Consider the following 19,840-nt stretch of genomic DNA (forward strand, 5'->3'; position numbering starts at 1 on the left):
AGTGTCTCCAGTGTTCGTTAAAATAGAATACCAAATATTTAATTCGCTGATGATTGTTTGGGGCTAAGCACTTGCTCAGATGATCCTGCAAGCAATGTTCTGACCTCTAGAGACCTTAAATATTTTCTGTTTATATGCCTCCAATTACAGGCCAAGCACTCACAAAACTAAATGTTCCTCATATAGGCCTTGCCATATGATTCTTGAGAACTGGAGACGGAGAGATTACATAACTGAATTCACCCACATCTGAAACAAAGGACAGATAACATAGTCTTTTACAACTCTTCAGGGTGACAGTAATCACACACGGGCTGGCTATGGCATAGTATAGTAGTAATAAACTGTTTTGTAGGAGCTGAAAGTATAAGAGGTATTTATAGGCTTATAAACATTGCACTGGCTTGTGTCAGAGAGCAATGATGATTAAATGACTGTATTTCAGGGCCCATCCTGCTCCTAATGAAGTCAATGGGAATTCTGTCTTTCACTTCAGTGGCAGCAGGCTCAGGTCTCAAAAATTCCTTTAAGGAGGGCTGGCTGTATGCTTTTTCCTCTATAGCACACTGGGCTCTTCTCTCTTTCATCCCTTTCTAGAACTCTCCATTCCTCTTCCCTAGAGAGAAGTCTGCAGAAGAATTTTTTTTCTTTGCTCTACTATTTAGGGCCCTATTCAACAAGGCGTTGACAGCCTCCTACAGGGTTCTGAGCATCTTCAGTTCCTAGTTAAGCTGAAGTTGAGGTTGCTTAGTACCTTGTAGGATTGGGCCCTTAGAGCTGATAGGCCAAATTCTCACAACTAGTCCCATGCCATGCAGTGAGGCCACTTGCATGAATAAAGTAAGGAGAATTCAGCATTGTTTGTTAGGAAGTACTGGGTGTCAGACATAATGAAAGATGATGGTGCTTATTACCATCACCATAGTGATTTGATGACACACAAATACCAGAGATAAATTAGTCAGTAGTTAATGTCTTCATAGATATCGTACATTGTAAAATCTTGTTTGGTAACTTTGTGTAGTTTAACATTTGTTCCTGAAACACATAATCCAAGAACACAGCACTGTACTAAGTGATATGGAAAAAGTTGGCTTTGAAGCTACAAGCCATCTGTAACTTGCCTAGTTAAAAGAACAAATATGGAAATGAAATGAGTTAACTTCCATCTAACCCCTTTTCAGTCCTATTATTCCCCCAAGCTTTTTGGCAAAATTCAGTAAAATTTCCTGCTGTTGCTGAATTGGCTTGATTTTTTTTTTCTAGACTGAGGTTTATGTAGGGGTGAAAGTAAGATAAATTACTTACCAGTACAGGGGCCCGGCTCTGGGCACCTGGAAGGGGTGGGGTCTGGGTGAAAAGTGCGGGGCTGAGGGTCAGCATCCCCCAGCCTGTGCTGCCCAGGGCTCTGGTGATGATTTAAATGGCCTGGCGCTCTGGCTGCTGCCACGATAGAGGCAACTGGGAGCCCCAGGCCCTTTTAAATCACCAGGCCCTGGGGAAAGCTGCCCCTTTTGCCCCCCTCACTCCCTGTCGGTGGCCCTGCCGGTAGGGTGCCTACCTGTCGGTGGCCCTGGATGGGGGGCGGGGAGGAAGGAGCAGTGATGTTAAAGCGCTGCCGCAGGCCGGTACCGGCAGTCTCTTCTTACCGGTACGTCAGAAAGGCCCATACCGGCCTACTTTCACCTCTGGGTTTATGATTTGTAATGAATCTTCTGTGATAAGTCATCTGGGTATCTCAAACCCTCAGAAACCTACAGGCAATGATGATTTTCTTCTGAGTTTTGGCTTTCCTATGTGCATTTTTGGTTCAAAATTAAAACTCAGGCTGCAACTCAGTGGGTATGAATGCGTGAAAATCAAAACTAACAAGTGTCTGACAGAATCCATGACAAAAAGACCTAGTGAGTTTCCCCCAGCTCTAGCTGTAATCCCTACTAATATACTTTACTACATCAGCTGATGTATTTTAATACAACATCAATATCAAGGACTGTACATGAAGCATAACATCTATATCATCTTGTGGCTCAGGGTTCAATCCCGTGAGGTGTTTGAAAACACTGGTCTGATAAAGCACAGCTTTAGACATATGCTTTGCTTTAAGCATGACTTAATGGGACAATTCACATGATTAAAGTTGAGCACACAATATCATAGAATTACATGACTGGAGAGGTCATCTAGTCCAGTCCCCTGCACTCATGGCAGGACTAAGTATTATCTAGACCAGTGGTTCCCAAACTTTTTGGCATCACGCCCCCTTTTTAATTTTTGAGAAATGCCTCATGCCCCCCCACCTCTCCTTTACCATCATCCAACCCGCCCCCCCCAATCCCTGTCCCCTGACTGCCCCTCCCAGGACCCCCCCATCCCTAACCATCCCCCCGGGACCTCACTCCCTATCCAACCCCCCCGGTCCCTGTCTCCTGACCACCACCTCCAGAACCTCTGCCCCATCCAACTGCTCCCGCTACCCTGACTGCCCCCCGGGACCTCCTGCCCCTTATCCAACCCCTCCCCCCGCTTCCCACCCCCTTACCAGGCCACTCAGAGCAGCAGGACTGGCTTATTGGAAAGCCTGGGAGGTGGGTGGGCGCAAGCCGCGCTGCCCATGCGGTGGCATGCCTGCAGGGGAGGGGGGACAGGAGGGGAGGGGCCAGGGGCGAGCCTCCCCGGCTGGGAGCTCAAGGACCAGGCAGCCTCGCACCTCCCTTGGAATTTCTTCATGCTCCCCCCAGGGGAGCACACCCCTCAGTTTGGGAACCAATGATCTAGACCATTCCTGACAGGTGTTTGTGTAACCTACTCTTAAAAATCTCCACAACCTCCATAGGTAATTTAATCCAGTGCTTAAGAGCCCTGAATGTTAGGAAGTTTTTCCTAATATCCAACCTAAACCTCCCTTGCTGCAATTTAAGCCTATTGCTTCTTGTCCTATCCTCAGAAGTTAAGACCAATTCTTCTCCTTCCTCCTTGTAACAACCTTTTATGTACCTTGAAAACTGTTATCATGTCCCCTCTCAGTCTTCTCTTTTCCAGACTAAGCAAACCCAGTTCTTTTCAATCTTCCCTCATAGGTCATGTTTTCTAGACCTTTAATCGTGTTTGTTGCTCTTCTCTGGACTTTCTCCAATTTGGCCACATCTTTCCTGAAATGTGGTGCCCAGAACAGGCCACAATACTCCAGTTAAGGCCTAATCAGCATGGAGTAAAGTGGAAGAATTACTTCTCGTGTTACACTGTTGACTCATATTTAGCTTGTGGTCCAGTATGACCCCCCCAGATCCCTTTCTGTAGTACTTCTTCCTAGGCAGTCATTTCCCATTTTGTATGTGTGTAACTGATTGTTCCTCGCTTAAGTGCCTTGCTGGATGAGGGCCGGAATGCTCAGTACCTTCCAGGACCAAGCCCCAGGACTTCGGACTTGGTTAAATTCTCACCTCTGTCACAGACTTCCTATGTGACCATGGCCAAGTCACTTATACTGTCTGTGCCTCAATTCCCAGGCTATCATATGGGAATAATACTTCCTTTGTCTGTCTTGTCTATTAGACTAAGTTTTTAAAGGCAGAGTCTGTCTCATGCTGCATGTGTGCACAGCACCTGGCACAATGTGATTCTGATCTTTGTCGGAGCTTGTAGATGCTGTTGTAATTAGCTAAAAAAACGAAACAAAAAAACCTAAGTGCTGATGAACATAAAGTCTTACACTAGTGTTTAAGGCAGGGTCGTCAACCTCTGGCACGCAGCTCACCAGGGTAAGCACCCTGGCGGGCCGGGCCATTTTGTTTACCTGCTGTGTCCGCAGGTTCGGCCGATCATGGCTCCCACTGGCCGCGGTTCGCCATTCCAGGCCAATGTGGGAGGCGGGAAGCCGTGACCAGCACATCCTTTGCCCTGTGCTGCTTCCCGCAGCCTCCATTGGCCTGGGATGGCGAACCACGGACAGTGGGAGCTGCAATCAGCTGAACCTGCCGACGCGGCAGGTAAACAAACTGGCCCGGCCCAGCCCGCCAGGGTGCTTACCCTGGTGAGCCATGTGCCAGAGGTTTCCGACACCTGGTTTAAGGGAATATTAATGCTGAGTGTTCTGAAATAGCACATTATTTAATCTTTCAAAATATCCATAATTAATATCCAGTTAAATGACACAGGTTTCATCCTACTACTTATTCCAAAAATGGATAGAAAAAATTAATACACACTTTAAATTTAGCCTCTTTTGAACAATTCTGGAGTTGTGTGGTTTGGATATATGCATATTTAATTACTCTTTCAATTAAAATGAGTTGCAGCCTTATGAAATAGCTCCAGCAAAGTGGGAAGCTATAAAAAAAAATCACATGGAAACAGATTTAGTTACTTCCCTCTAAATGTTATTCATTAAGATATATTACAAATATATAAAAATACAAATAAATAAATAAAAATGGGCACTAAATTACAGATATTTTATCAGAGATTTCTGTTACACTGTGACCTAATGCTAAATAGCTCGTGCTACAAAAGGGTTATCATGCTGTTCTGGTTCTACAGCAGTGATACTCAGACCTCAGTGGTTCAGGAGCCAAATTAGCAATCAACATTACCCAAAAGAGCCACAGGAGTTCGAAGTCATTGTTTCATTTATTCTCACAGCAAAATGACTGACCAAGTATTATTATTTCATCAACTACAGTGGTTAACAACATAGTAAAAGCATCCTGACTGGTTAATAACTGAGACTGGTTAATAATAAAATCACACAATATTTTAATATCACATGCTGCCAAGAGCCGCAGGAGACACATTAAAGCGCCACTTGCGGCTCACGAGTCTCAGTCTGAGTATCACTGTTCTACAGTCTGCGTTTGATGCAAAATCACTGAAGAGATTTTAAAGTGATTCTCATGCCGTTAGCCAGGACCTGATCCTCTGAGATGCTCAGTATCTTCTGAAAGGCGGAAGCCTGTGTACTACCTACTATTTTAAAATAGTCAGCATTTCAGGTCTGTTAATATTCATTTAGCAAGAAGAACATGAATATAATGAACTTGTCTCCCAATCAGTGTTCTGGGAGTTGAGGATGTTCAGTACTTTGCAGGATTGTGCCCTACGTTGGGCTGCTTCACACTCTCTTATAACTATTTGTCCAATGAATGTGAAAATGTAATTTGGTTGTTCTAAAAACACTCCTTTTATGTTTATATGGGCTGGTGCTTTTACAGGTGTTTGAGGAATCTAATCTTTTGTTTCCTGGAATCTAGACACATATATATCCCCCTATTCCAATTCAGTCATTCAATAACTTGTCTGCTTGCCCCTCCTCTAAGAAACTTCAGAGGAAAATCATTTGTAGAACACCAGGGAAAGTAGTTTAATGTGAAATATCCCTTGGTGTCTTTCCTTAAAATGTTTGGGAAAGGGAAAAAAAGAGAACGTAGTTTAAAGTTTCAAAATAATTGTTCAGAAAATTTCAGTCTCTCGATCCCTCCCCCAAACCAAACACACTAGAAAATGAAAAGTGTGTGTGTGTGTGGGGGGGGGGCGGGTGTTCAGTTTGTTTTTTCCTTTCCACCCTTTGTCTCCTACACATCCCTTTTTCAGAGGCCAAAGGGAATGAAGGGAGAGAGGGGCAAAAGAAAAGCGTGAAGAACCCCCCCCAAAATTGAAAACAGAATTTTTCCGAAAAAATCTTTTAGAAATTTTAAACAATTCTTTCTAAACCTGCAGAATGCAAGTGACTTCAATTTTTAATTTTTTTCCCCACTAAAAACGGTTTTCCATTTTCAACCTGCTCTAAAATGGAATCAGTTTGACTTAAACAATATTAATCAGATTCTCATAAGACAGTGAACAAAACCTATGATGTTATACAGTCCAATTCTCTACCAATATAGGATTGTTTCCAGCATTTGAGACAGATTTTCTACCCCAGTCTGCTTCTGGTGCAAAGGGAGCGGAAACCTTCAAGTCCCTAGTGCAGAGAATCAGGGAGCCACACCCAGCTCCCTGACATCCGCAGCAGCAAATGGAATCTTTATGCACGTCTAATGTTCAGTGTTCTAAAGGCAAAGGCTTCCATCACTTTCTTTGGGAGCCCAAGAACTGATGTGAGAGGAAGTGACTGTAAGCCACTGACTCTCCCTCACGCAGCAATAGCTAAAAGCAAGTGGACCTGAGCCCTGCTATAGGAGAGGGAGGGGGAAAAATACAGTTGATTCCTCTTCAGGTTCTGATGGATCTGTAGCCTTTGTTTGTGAGCCTTTCTTGGACAATTTCCCTTTTGTAATGAAACTCCAAACCATGGTCATTTTGCGTGATTTTTGGATTTGGGTTAGTAAATTTTACTTAGAGATTCACTATATTTCTGTTCAGCCAGTAGATGGCAACACAACCTAGCTTTGTTCTATGATAGTCATACAGTACGTACATAATGCTTGGGAGAAAACATATCATAATTATTTTTAGTTCTTTTATTTAGGTGTTCAGAGACTATAGGGAAGAATGCCAAAGAAATGCTTATCAATACATGGCATCTGGCTTGTCTACCGTAATATTTTCCTGCTTTTTTTTTTTTTTGGTAAAGATTGACTTCTTTGGAAAAGAATCCTTATATGAGTTCTATAACAATTTGCTTATCTGCTTTTTGCTCTGCAGTGTTGTTGGTTGCTTCCTAATAGAGAGTCTTAGGCAACTGAAGATCTGGTCTGTGCATCCACGCCCTTTCTGAAAACCAGCTTGCTCTTTTCTGAGAACGCTATCAACTGTCTCTGATATATGCTGGACTACACAATACTTTGCTTAGCACAGATAAAAGTGTGATACCATGCCAGTTATTACAATCACTGAGTTCCTTTCTTTGGTATCTTCACTGTAACCCCATTGGTCCACTCATTTGGCACTTTTTCCCTTTCACAGACTGATGTAAATAGAGGGGCCAGGATAGATGCTGCTAATTTAAGATTTGCCTTGAGCAGTTCTGCATTCAAGTTATCCTTGCCAGGAGTTTCTCATTGTTTAAGGATTTGATGGCTTGAATGATCTCTTCCTTAGTTGGGGTGCCGTTTTCCACTGATAAGCCGCGTCATTTTATACGGTTCCTTGTTCACCACGAGCAGCTGCATCCTCTGCTTGTGTTGCCAGATTATCAATATAATGCTGTTTGTCCACTCTCACAAGGCGTTTGACCTCCCGTTGTGCCTTGCTATACTGCTCGTGGTATTTAGCTTCTGAGATTTGGTGTCTAAAACTTTTTTCTTCAGGGCTTGTCTGGTTTCTATGGTGTTCCAAGTGCTGGGTATAATCCACTTCTTCCTTCTCTTCTGCCTGTAGCCTAGACAGGCTTCACTGCTCTGTTTATAAATTGCTGTTACTTTGTCTCACTTCTTGTTGATCTCCTCATCTGCAGTCCCCTCCCCTTCATCAAGGTCTGCAAGTGCTTGAAACCTGTTCTTTAACTGCAGAACGAAGGCTTTCAGTATTTCAAGGGACTTTAGCTTGTCAATATCATAATATCTATGTCCCTTGTTTGGTGAACCCACATTTCTCAGTTTTAGCTTGATGGAGGCTGTCACAAGGTGGTGGTCGCTACCCACATCTGCACCCTTTATCACGTTCACATCTGTCAGTGAGCATCGCCATTTGCCATTGATCATGATATGGTCAATCTGGTTCTTATCTCTGCCATTTGGAGAACACCATGTCAGTTTGTGAATTTCACAATGTTCAAATAGGGTTAGGCCGATAACTAGGTCATTCATATTACAGAAATCAACAAGCCTCTCTCTGTTTTCATTCATGGTGCCACACTCATGTCTTCCCATTGCTCTGTCATTGTTTGTGTTGTCCTTACCAACCTTGGCATTCAGGTTTCCCATGACGATAGTTAGGTTGCAGCATGGTACTTTCTCTAACTCCGCCTGTAGTGTAAGGTCGAATTTGTCATCACTGTAACTTGTCAGAGCATAACACTGAATCAGGGGGATATTATTATGTTTCCTTTCAGTCTGGCTCTCATAAGTCTGCTGCTGATGGATTTCCATTCAAGCAGGGAATGCTCCACTCCCTTCTTCAAAAGTATGGCAACACCCTCATGGTGTTGTCCATTATCCTGTCTAGAAAACAGTAAAGTTTCTCCCAAGGCTGTTGTTAATCTTCCTGATCCCCCACCCATCTGCTCTCGCTGACAACCAGGATGTATAAGCTATGGTGTCTCATCTCTGCTATGACCTGAGCTAGTTCCCTGCTTCGTACATTGTATGTTCCAAAAAACAAGTTTGATTTTTGACTTGGTGTTGAGCACTTCAGTCTTCATGCCAGTGGCTTCCACTACTGGCAGTCATATGAGTCATTGACTCGAAGGCCATCACACACAGTAATGGTTAATTTCTCCGTCACTGTTTCTATAACATATTTTGTTTTTTACGGGACAGAGTTGTTAGCCCTGTACCTAACCCCCAACCTGGAGGACCAGGGTGTCTGTTTTGCCTGGCCTCTCCCGCACAGACCAATCCAGCATGGTTGAACCTACCAGAAGTAAAAAGCCCCCACCGATATAGACTCTGAGGATCGTTAGAGCATGTCCCATCACGACAAGGCACGGACACCAGAGGACAGACGCTCCTGCTGATGTAACTGCCCCGCTACGCTGACTTAACACCACCTCTGCGGGCGGCGTAGATCAGGGTTCATGTAGTTAGGTCAACACAGTATCACTGTGAGTGCTGCATTACTTATGTTAGCTATTACTGGTCTCCAGTAGCTGTCCCACAATGCCCCATACTGATTGCTCTGGTCACCATTATGAACTCCTCTGCCCAGGGGTCAGCTTCCCTTCCCCTTTAAAGCCACATGAATTTTTGAAATTCCTTTTCCTGGTTGCCTGGCGAGGTGAGCACACCTAGCAGCTCTCCACTGTTGAGTGTAACTGCCTAGCTGACCATGCTGGCGACACGCTGCAGATACACTTCTGCCTAAAGTACACAAGAAGTATATGGATCTCCTGGGCCTGTGGGGAGAAGAGGCTGTGCAGGAACAGCTCTGATCCAGCCGTAGAAACAGGGACATCTACGAGCAGATTTCTTGGGGGATGCAGGAGAATGGGCCACAACAGGAACACGCAACAGTGCTTCATGAAAGCCAAGGGGCTGTGACAGGCCTACCAGAAGGGAAGGGAGGTCAACAATCAATCTGGTGTGGAGTTGGAGATCTGCTGCTTTTACAAAAAGCTACATGCCAGCCATCCTTGGTGGAGACTCCCTCCCCCAGAGCACCATGGATACTTCGGAGGAGCCCAAGTCACAGACCCCCACTGTGAACAGGGAGGGGGAGGAGGACAAGGAAGGAGGAGTGTGGGGGATGGGCAACCAGGGGATCCAGTTGCACAGTGAGCCAGGATGCGTAAGAACAGTAGGACGATGGAACAGATGCCTTGGGAGGTTGTGGAAGCTTCTTTACTGGAGGTTTTCAACAGGAGGCTGGACAGCCATCTGTCCTGGATGGTTTAGACACAACAAATCCTAAATCTTAGTAGGGGGTTACTCTAGGTGACCCTTGCAGTCCGTCTAACCTTGTGATTCTATGTTTTTTACTCCACTGCAGTCCAGCCAATCCCGATTGTTGACCACAGCTGAGCCTGATGTTGGGGAAGGAACCTCTGGTGAGTAGGTAGTTTGCTTTGAAAGTGCAGGGTATGAAACCTCCAAAGTAGCAGGACATATCTATTGATTTACTCTTGTTTATTGTGCTAGAAGAGGTAGTGAAACAACCAAGAGATGTAGAGTTGCTACCTGCTTTTAATTCCTCTCTGGAGTGCAGCAAAAAGGGTCACGCGGAGCAGTTTATGTGCACCAGGATGTCTTGTGAATCCTCTGTAGAGTTCTCGATGAAACTTTCATGGAGGTACTCTGCAATCCTCTGCCGAAAATTTCTGGGGAAGGCTGCCGTATTTCTTCCACTGTGATAGGACAAAAAGAACAGGAGTACTTGTGGCACCTTAAAGACTAACAAATTTATTTTAGCATGAGCTTTCGTGAGCTACAGCTCACTTCTTCGGATGCATAGAATGGAACATACAGACAGGAGATATTTATACATACAGAGAACATGAAAAGGTGGAAGTATGCATAACAACAGGAAAAGTCTAATCAATTGAGATGAGCTATCATCAGCAGGAGGAAAAAAAACTTTTGAAGTGATAATTAAGAACTGTTCTTAATGTGTTTTCATGCTTAGTAGTCGATGTAATAGTGCATGTGTTTTATTACTCTGGTTGTTTTACAGTTCTAGGAGGAAATCGCCGCCAGTGCATCCCACTGTGACGATTTGGGGGGTGTGTCATGAATAGTTAGTAAAGGGTTAAAGCATAGTACCTGGTGGGCACCTGACCTGAGGACCAATCAGGGAAGAGAATTTGAAACTCCTAGGAGGGAACTTTTTCCCTCTGTTTGGGGGGGTGTTGTCTTTGGCTGTTTGGAGTTACAAGAGTCCAGACGTTTTAATCAAGTCTACCAGCTTCCACCTTTCTGAACTAATTTATTCTAGTCAAGATAGTGAGTATTAGAAAGATACTTTGTGTCCTTACCTAATAATCCTATGCTTGCAATTCTGTGTGTTTGTTATTGATTATTCTTAATTCTGCTTGTACTGGTTGTACTGAGAAGGAGAGAGGATTCTCTCCAGAACTTAGCAAGGTTATACCCTATGAGTGTCCAGCTTGGACTCATAGAGATTCTGTATTTTCTTGTTTTTCTTTTAATAAATTCTTTCTATAAAGATTTGATTAAATCCCTTCTACTGTGAATATAGGGGGAGGGGCTAAGACATTCTCTCTTGGTGGTGAGACAGCTTATCTCCGGGCAGAGAAGGGAGGGGGAAGAGAGAATTCCTCCTGGGTTTGATTCAAGCAGTTTGAATCAGGTATCTCTTTCCAGTGGCTGGGAGAGAGGGAGGGGAGAGGTTCCCCCTCTGTGAGTTGATCTGTATTTCCCCAGGGAACGTCTCTGGAAAGAAGGGAGACAGGGGGAAAACAGGGGTGTCCCGGCCCACGTGATTGACCGAGGTGGTGGCAGCAAAAAGGGGACCTACCCTAGGATTTTGGGGTGGGGGAAGACATGCGGGTCCTCACTTTGAAACCCCCCAGTTTCAAGTGAGGGTAGACCCACATCTTAATTATCACTTCAAAAGTTTTTTTTCCTCCTGCTGATGATAGCTCATCTCAATTGATTAGACTTTTCCTGTTGTTATGCATACTTCCACCTTTTCATGTTCTCTGTATGTATAAATATCTCCTGTCTGTATGTTCCATTCTATGCATCCGAAGAAGTGAGCTGTAGCTCACGAAAGCTCATGCTAAAATAAATTTGTTAGTCTTTAAGGTGCCACAAGTACTCCTGTTCTTTTTGCAGATACAGACTAACATGGCTGCTACTCTGAAACCTGTGATAGGACACTTTCCCATGCCATTCAGCAAGTATTTCAGCAAGCACCATTGCAGTACACAGGCTAGCAGCATATGGGTCCAGATGGCATCATGACACCAGCAGCAGCTGCACTCTCTCTACCTTTGTTACCATCAGGAGTGAGATAGCAGCTAAAATCACCACTGCCTGTGGAAAACAGTGCCAGTATTCAGTTCCATTGTCCTATACCAATATACTCATGCCTGTGAGCTAAACTCTGCCCCCGCCCTCAAAGATCCATACTCAACATGGCTGGTGCTGTGACTGGCACCGTGCTGTATCAGTCCCGTGGAGAAGTGAGAATGTAATGCTTACCCTTTTGGGGGATCAAAGTTTAAAATGGCATTTTTAAATTGCCTGGTTCATGTTACCAAATAAAATTCTATTTTTTTAATCATTAGTTCACAACACACACTGTCTGACACTGAGCAAGTCTGACACACACCAGTTTCCTGGTACTTCATTTTGTCATGAACCCATAACATCATTCACAAACACTGTTCTATTCCTACATGCACAGCAAGCACTACAAGAAATATCCTAGGCTGCAAGAGAGCAAGGCTAGGATAGAGCACACTACAGCATCACACCTTACTCTGGCTCACTATTAAAATGTTCTGTCAAAGCCTCCCTGAGCTATATAGCTCTGCATTGAGCTCTTCTAATAGCTTCTAATTGAGCTCCACCTCCTTTGTCCATCCTGGCGGAAACTTTCCTCCTTTGCTTCACAGATATTTTGCAGGACCCAGCAGGTGCTATTACCATTGGGATGCTTTTCTCACTGAGATCCAATCTCATATGTAAACAATGCCAGCAACCCTTCCTACAACAAAAGGCACATTCAACTGTCATTCTGCACCTGCTGAGCTGTAGTTGAAGCACTCTTTGGTGCTGTTGAAGTGGCCGGTGTATGGCATCATGAGCCAAGGGAGCAAGGGGTTCGCTCCCAGGATCACATTGGCATTTCAACATTGCCAGTGGTAATCAGCCATCAGGAAAGAAAGTCCCTGCTTGCAGCTTTCTGAACAGTCCTGTTGTTCTTAAAGATGGGAGCATCATGTATCTTCCCTGACCAGCCCACGCTGATGTTGGTAAAGTGACCCCAGTGATCCACCAGCACTTGCATTACTACAGAAAAGTAGACCTTTCTGTTGATGTACTCTGTGGCAAGGTGGTCTGGTGCTAAAATAAGGATATGCGTGCCATCTTTTGCTTCACTACAATTCGAGAAGCTTATTGTTGCAAAGCCATTCACTGTGTCTTGCACATTGCCCAGAGTCCCAGCCCTGCGTAGCAGAAGGCAATTAATAGCCCTACACACTTGCATGACAATGGCCCCTGCGATGGATTTCCCAACTCCAAATTGATTCCTGACTGACTGATAGCAATCTGGCATTGGCAGTTTCCACAGTGCAATCACCGCTCACTTCTCAACTGTCAGTGTGGCTTTAATTCTGATGTCCCTGCGCTGGAGGGCTAGGGCAAATTCGGCACACAGATCCAGGAATGTAGCCTTGCACATCTGAAATTTCTGCAGCAACTGCTCGTCATCTCAAACCTACATGACAATGCAATCCCACCAGTCAGTGCTGGTTTCTTGGGCCCAGAAACGGTGCTGCACCATCTCCACCTGCTCCACAAATGCCAACAACAACTTTGAATTCTTTCTGTCTGTCCCACAGCAATCTAGCCTCCAAGGAATCGTCATATTGTCCAGTTCTCTGCAAATACTGCTGGATCAGGCGCCCTATGCTTGCAATGCTCATGACAATAGTGCAGAGCTGTGCAGGCTTCATGCTCTGTCAGAGATGTCAGATGGTTAGAAGGGACATGCAGATTTGTGGGAATTTTGAAAAGAGGAGTGAAATATTATGGGCTGCAGAGGAAATTATGGGATGGGGAACATTTCATTATGGGAAGTTGACCCCATGGCCCTAGTCACTCCCATGTGACTCATTTCAGCCCCATGAGGCATTGCAAAAAGTTCCCAAAACACCCTGTGCAGGACAGTGGTAAGTTGCACAGTGGGATACCTAACCACGGTATACTGCACTCTTCATGAATACAAGCAGTCCTGGTGAGGATGCACATTGCTGACACAAGGAGCGTAGCATGCACACCGCACAAGTGATGTAAAAACAGTGGTGGCTGTATGCCAATATAACTTAGGTAGACATAATTTTGTAGTGTAGACATGGCCTGAGGTTTGTCAGGGTAAATTTACAGAAAGTCATAGAAGAGACATGATAAAAATGTCATATCAAACCTGCTTTCTAGATTCACCTTTGTGAACCAAATCTACCCCTTCAAATTTAAAAAGGGTTGTTTATAGTTACCTAACAGCATGGGGAAAAACTCATGACACCTTGGAACTAAGCACTCTCACTGACCGGCCAGTAATTTAGTCCATTGTGTTGTTCCTGTGTTGACCCTCAGCTGCTGATTTCTATTAGCTTCACAAGGAGTCCAGTGTTTAACTTGTGCTCTCAGTCAGATTGGTTCAGCTGTTACCATTACATCCATTGTCCTCTCATTCACATCGACCTACATAAATTTCACACACACCCCATACTTGAGGACTGTGGCCTTCCTTGCAAATCAACACCTTCACTCTGCCTGCATCTCCTGAATGGTTATAGCTGTTATTTCATCCAGCGTAGCTCTGGAAGAGAACAGTCTGCAGGTCCAGGGAGAGCAGAGGCTTTGATTATGCCTGGCCTCTGTGTGGAGGATACTTCCTTGCACATCTGTGTAGTGACTGGGCACAATTGGGGTCAGTATTTTCTGAGTAAACAAGTACACATTTTTGTTGAGGAATTCACCTGTCTTGGTTGGCAGTCTTTCCTCTCTCCATGCCCCACGGCAGGGATCGGCAACCTTTGGCATGTGGTCCTCTAGGGAAACGGTGCGGGCTGAGGGATGTGCTGGCTGCTGCTTCCCGTAGCCCCCACTGGCCTGGAGCAGCGAACCACGGCCAGTGGGAGCCACGATCAGCTGAACCTGTGGACACAGCAGGTAAACAGACCAGCCCAGCCCCCGCATGCCAAAGGTTGCCGATCCCTGCCCTACGGAGTCAGAAAAATGCCGTTTCCCTAGAAGTAAATCCTGCCTCATCAGTTCCTGGACAGATTCCTGCATGTGCTCACAAGCAGAAGTAATCCCTGACTGCTCCTTGTAATGAGATGCTTGGTTTGTGATGGAATGTCTGAGGCCAGAATAATTTTATCAAAGGGAAAAAGATGTCCATGGATATACAAGTTAGACAAACTGTCTGACTAAATGCACTTAAACTAAATTCTCTACCAGCAACTTGATAAAGAGATTGAGTAATTTTATATGACATGTATATTGAATGGTACTGTCATATTGAATGCATTTTTCTTTAAGTATTTTGCCGTGTGTTTTAATCAACTACCTTAATGCATTTTGGAGAACAACGGAATAATGCAGTTTAAAAAGCAACCTAAAATATATATGCGATACCCACAGTTAGTTTAATTTATGTAAAAAAAACCATTTTACTATTTTGAAATATATATGGCTTTGTCACAAATAAAAAATACAATATGCTCAGTTTTTTATTGGTGTACAATTGTAAAAACAGTTCCTTCCCGCCTCGTTTATACATTATATAATCTATCTCCTAATTTATGTACAACTGGGAGATTTATATGTGACTAAACTAGATTATTATGCTATTAATTACACTTTTTCTCATATAAAACCCACACAGAAGAGAACAAACAATGTGAGGGAATCAAAGGCTTAAAAGTAAATTGGCCAATAATTGGTTGTGATATGTTTTTAAGTAAATGAGGTTCTTTCTTGGGCAGTTACTCTCAGCAAAAGGTCCAGAGCCCTGAGGCTGACAAAGCTGATAAAACGAATTGTTAGAGATGATCAATCCTACTACAGACAACACACAGGTATTCTGTTTCCACATCTGCTTTTTATTAGGAGAACACTAAAGCTGTCTGGAGGTTCTTCAAATATATGAAGTATAGGTCTTAATAGGTGTGCTTAATGTTGTCTAAATCATAACACCCTACTGAAAAAGCTGAAAATCTCACTTCCTCAGACTGTTCCCATAAATACACAAGACCCAGGTAAAAGTCAAGTTATTTTCTCTGCACTTTCAGAGTTGTCAAACTGTTCAGAGTTTTAAAAGTATCAAGCACTAATTTAATCCAGTGAACTGTGCACTGAATAGAAAAAGATTCCACCAGAAGTCTGAGGCCTAGTTAAAGCACAGGACTGAGAGGTGGGAGATCTATTACAACTCGACCAATGACTTGCTCTGGGATCTTGGCTAAGTCACCGAAACCCACATTTTCAAATCCCCTGTACACCAGATAACAATTCCTCTGGGAGCTCCTGCTTGGACTGTGAGCAGGCTCCCTCAATGTGGGGCTATACCAATAAGGCAACCTGTGCTTAATATTCAGTAATATTATAATGAGGGGTATCCTAAAAGTGCCTAAGGTGTACATATAGCTCTATATATGTATATAATATTCTCTACTTGTCAAAAGACCAGGAGGTTAGTGAGAGCAAGTGAGCAAACATGTTTGAATTATGATCCTCTTATATTATTTTGGTCTCTACAGAGACTTAGAACTATGAGGTGGTAGAATATTTGGAATGTCCATCAGTAGGACACTGCTAGACACATCCATGAACTAACTAGCTGGCTGTGCTCTTGCATCCAGATAACTACTCACACAGCTGGTTCAAAACCAGTCACTTTAAACAATACACAGAAAACAATCTGTTCAGCTATGGAAACATACTATCGGCTTGATTCTCTTCGCACCTACACAAGGGTAACTGTTGACTTCAGTGGAGTTACTCTTGCTTCTGTGTTGGTGCAATTGAGAGGAAAATCAGGCCCATTCTGCTTTGTTACCTACCGCTTCTGGAATGCAGATGAATAGACTAAATTAAACTGCAGGCTACCTACTGTTGTGGAAAGGTTTCAGTGAGGTTTCTTGGCTCTCCATCACAAAATATAAAGTTGCAGGGTGGGAGAAAGAGCGAGAACAAGTTGGAATTATTAAAAGAGAAATAGCTCAAGCAAGAGTTTTGCCTGCCAAAACAAACAGAACACATGATCAGGATCAAAGACACGTTGGATATGGTCCAGAACTGATTTTACAGTACATTCATTTTATCTGCATTCTTGCTTGCACAATGCTGTGGACTGCCATATTTTGATAAAATACTATTTTCAAGAAAGAAAGAATCCTTTCTTTCCCTCTTGCTTATTTTCTATGTCCTTGACAGATTCTTGAGGAATTCATCCACTTTCTCTCTCATTAGAGCCTGCCTCACAGTCATGTTGCACCCACAAAACATGTGCTTAGATTCAGGGTACTTTGGAGTCAAGGTAAAATGAGGGGCAAAGACCCAGTTCTGCTGTAATTTCTGTAAGAAGTGATCACTACATTAAAAATATTACCAAGACTGTTCTGAAACTGATCATTCCCCTTTCCAGAGTCTTAAGGAAGGACTGGTACCAGCACTTACATGTAAACCTTGCCATATTAATAACAAAGTAAACTTGAAACTGGTCACCCAATATAAATATTTGAACTGAGGCCTGAGGCACCATCTAGCCATCTCCTCCTATCCAAGACAACTGAAATCCTCTGGGCTGTCCTTTGTTTTCCATCCATTTTAAGGTTCTGTCTTGAATGGACTAAGAGCAGCACCTTCTCAATTCAGCATTCCCTCCTATGATCCCCCTTCCCTGTTTATGTCCACCAGAGTCCTTCTGTAGTTTTCAAAGCTTGATATGAAGCCTCCCTATGCAGCTCTGTTCAGCGTTGCCCATTTTGGCCTTCCTTTATCACCTTTTCCTTTCTGGATTTCCTTTTCTCCTGTTTGTCAGATTGGCTCGGTTTTCTCTTTTTCTTCCCCCACCCCGAGCTGCTGACTTCCATTCTTTCTAACTTATTGTTGCAACCTGTAGTGTCCCAGATGCCTTGTAATGTACCAGTTATACTTGTGCTACTTGCAAACAGAAGAGTTGGGGAAATAACTGCCGATGAAGAAAATCCCCAAGCAATGGCTAGCAGTCAGCCTTGCAGTAGTTTCTGAAAAGCTTGCGTGAACAAATGCTGCTATACCTATAGAATCAAAGAGTGATAAGATGTTTTATATATCCCCTGGCCTTGTAGCAATTTGACGTGTCCACATGGCAACACCATTCTTGACAATCCATTTTGGTATGTACACACACGGCTTACCTGACAACTGTGATTATATCAGTGCATTTTGGGACACCTTGTAAACTATGTTTTCCAGGTACTATTGCTGAAAGCAGGGATTTTGGAATCATTTGCAAATGTGAGGTACCTCACAAAGGGACGAAGTGAGGGAGTCTGTTTGAACCAGCTGCAATACTTCTGGCTTACTATCCCCACTGGGGAGAATCATTAGAGAATGCACTGACTGGGTCAACAGACCTGACTAAAGATCTGTCAACAGATGTTGCAATCAGATCACACTATAAGAGTCATTTCTTGTAAAGTTCCCCAGACAGCGTAGACTGTAACTTTTTGGTATTGCTTAATGTAATGTATATTTACAACACCTTTTAACCTAATGTAGGCAGTGCCCATAAAGGAAACTCTTGATTGTGTAATATGGACATAAATTTTATGCAAATTTTAAAGACTGTGGAAGAGGGAGGCTATTCCCTTGTGTAACTACTCAATATTTTGTTACAGAAATGAAATGTTTAACAAACTAACCTGTAAAGATTTCTGCTACCAGTGTGATAGTATGACTGTACTCTTCAGTATGTCTGAAGAGTGCATAGTATCAGTGCAAAGGTGGCTAGTGTAAGCTATTTTTACCTTCCCTGAGTTCCTGGGTGTCAGACAGCAGCTAGTCTGTTTACCTGCTAGCTTAACCCCCAGGCAATTTAAGAGCCCAGTCACCTGACTGGTTAAACAGCACAACTGGTGGAGGGGATCAGCAGATATGTGCTTAAAACCAGCAGCAGGGCACTGGTTGCTCAAAGCATTTCCCTATGGATGCATTAGTCTCTGCTCCTGCCTTTCCCCAGCTCTGCTCCTGTCTCAGACCCAGCCCTGCTCCTATCTTCCCTGATTACAGGTAACCCCGTTCTGACCTTTGCCTTGGATTTCTGGATCTGACTCTACCTTGACCCTTGGCTTTGGCTCTGGTTTCTGACTCTGATGCTGACCCTTGCTTCTGTTTCCCTGCTCTGGATGTCTGCTCCTATCATTAAGCTTGAGTCTGGCTCTGACAACTAGGCAGGACTGCCCATGTCCAGGTTTCTAACACTGTGTACTGGTATGGTCATCTGAAGGCTGCTCTAAATTATGGCAGTTGCCAATGGCTCTGAGGGGTCATTGCTGCAGGGAAATCTTGGTCACACCCATTTCCCAACCCTTTATATTTCTATGCAGGCTCTATGCCATTTGGCTGCTCCTTCAGTTACTGACCGTGCTGGTATTCAGATTACTTTGAACTGGAGGCACAACACACAGTGGAGTGGATAATCTGGGCCTCTTAATCTGTATGTCTGGAATTGCAGAACTCCAGAATTACTTTGGAATTGAGGAAGTGGCAGTTAAATCAATTCTTATTTGAAATTCTTGACATTTTCCCAAATATATTTTCTAAAACAGAACAGCAGTGCTTGCAAATATTTTGCATGTATAGAAAAGCTGTTTAAAGTGTGCAATTTCCAAAAATAGTGTAATATCCTCAAGAAGAGAAATGAATAATACTAAATATTTTTGGACCCCTCACAGCCCAAACCATGCCAGAGTTTCATATAAATATGGCAGCATTTATAATACACTGGATCCAATGAGACCACCTGCTAAAAACTGATTGATAAATGGTGTAAACAGTTCCCTAAGTATTTTATTAGAATCTATCTTCTTCTGTCCATTAGTGATGTCAACACTATGAACAAGTTTCTTAGAGGTCTGGCGATATGACACTACATTTTGGAGAGGTTGTCTGCTGGACATGCTGGACAGCAAAATAGTTGCTGTCATCACTGGAACTAGGAGTGTTGTCCCCACAATGTAGGAACAAGAAGAGCTGAAGACAGGGCTATTCAGACCTAGTTGGTAATTAAGCAGTAACGTAATGTTAACAACATGTTTATGACAACAACTCAGTCCTTTACTTCCCCCTGCATCTCCTTGTTAAAACAACAGCAGAGCATGACCCAATTCTGTGTCCAGGTGGACATTCCCAAAGCAATGTGGCACACTGTTTTCTACCTCCTGGCAGCTGGCCTAAGCTCAATTCTGCTCTGATTTACACCCAATGGATCTCAATTGACTTCAGGAAGGCTAAACAGTTTGGGCAGAATTTGGGTCAATGCCTTGGAATTGCTCTCAGACCCT

At 43.6% G+C, this 19,840-nt stretch overlaps 2 protein-coding genes across 3 annotated transcripts in view; both read right to left on the minus strand.

Annotated features, from left to right (window-relative positions):
• Positions 1-19,840, minus strand: part of STEAP4 (STEAP4 metalloreductase) — a 34,853-nt gene that overhangs the window by 11,087 nt on the left and 3,926 nt on the right. The window lies entirely within an intron of this gene.
• LOC120397504 (craniofacial development protein 2-like) lies at positions 6,894-9,763 on the minus strand. Its single transcript, XM_039523449.1, has 2 exons — positions 9,554-9,763; positions 6,894-7,904 (listed from the first exon to the last, which is right to left on the minus strand). The coding sequence occupies exon 2, from the start codon at positions 7,860-7,862 to the stop codon at positions 7,365-7,367; it is 498 nt and encodes a 165-aa protein (XP_039379383.1). The 5' UTR covers positions 7,863-7,904; positions 9,554-9,763; the 3' UTR covers positions 6,894-7,364.

This window comes from Mauremys reevesii, linkage group 2, assembly GCF_016161935.1.
Source record: "Mauremys reevesii isolate NIE-2019 linkage group 2, ASM1616193v1, whole genome shotgun sequence".
In the NCBI taxonomy this organism is placed as follows: Eukaryota; Metazoa; Chordata; order Testudines; family Geoemydidae; genus Mauremys; species Mauremys reevesii.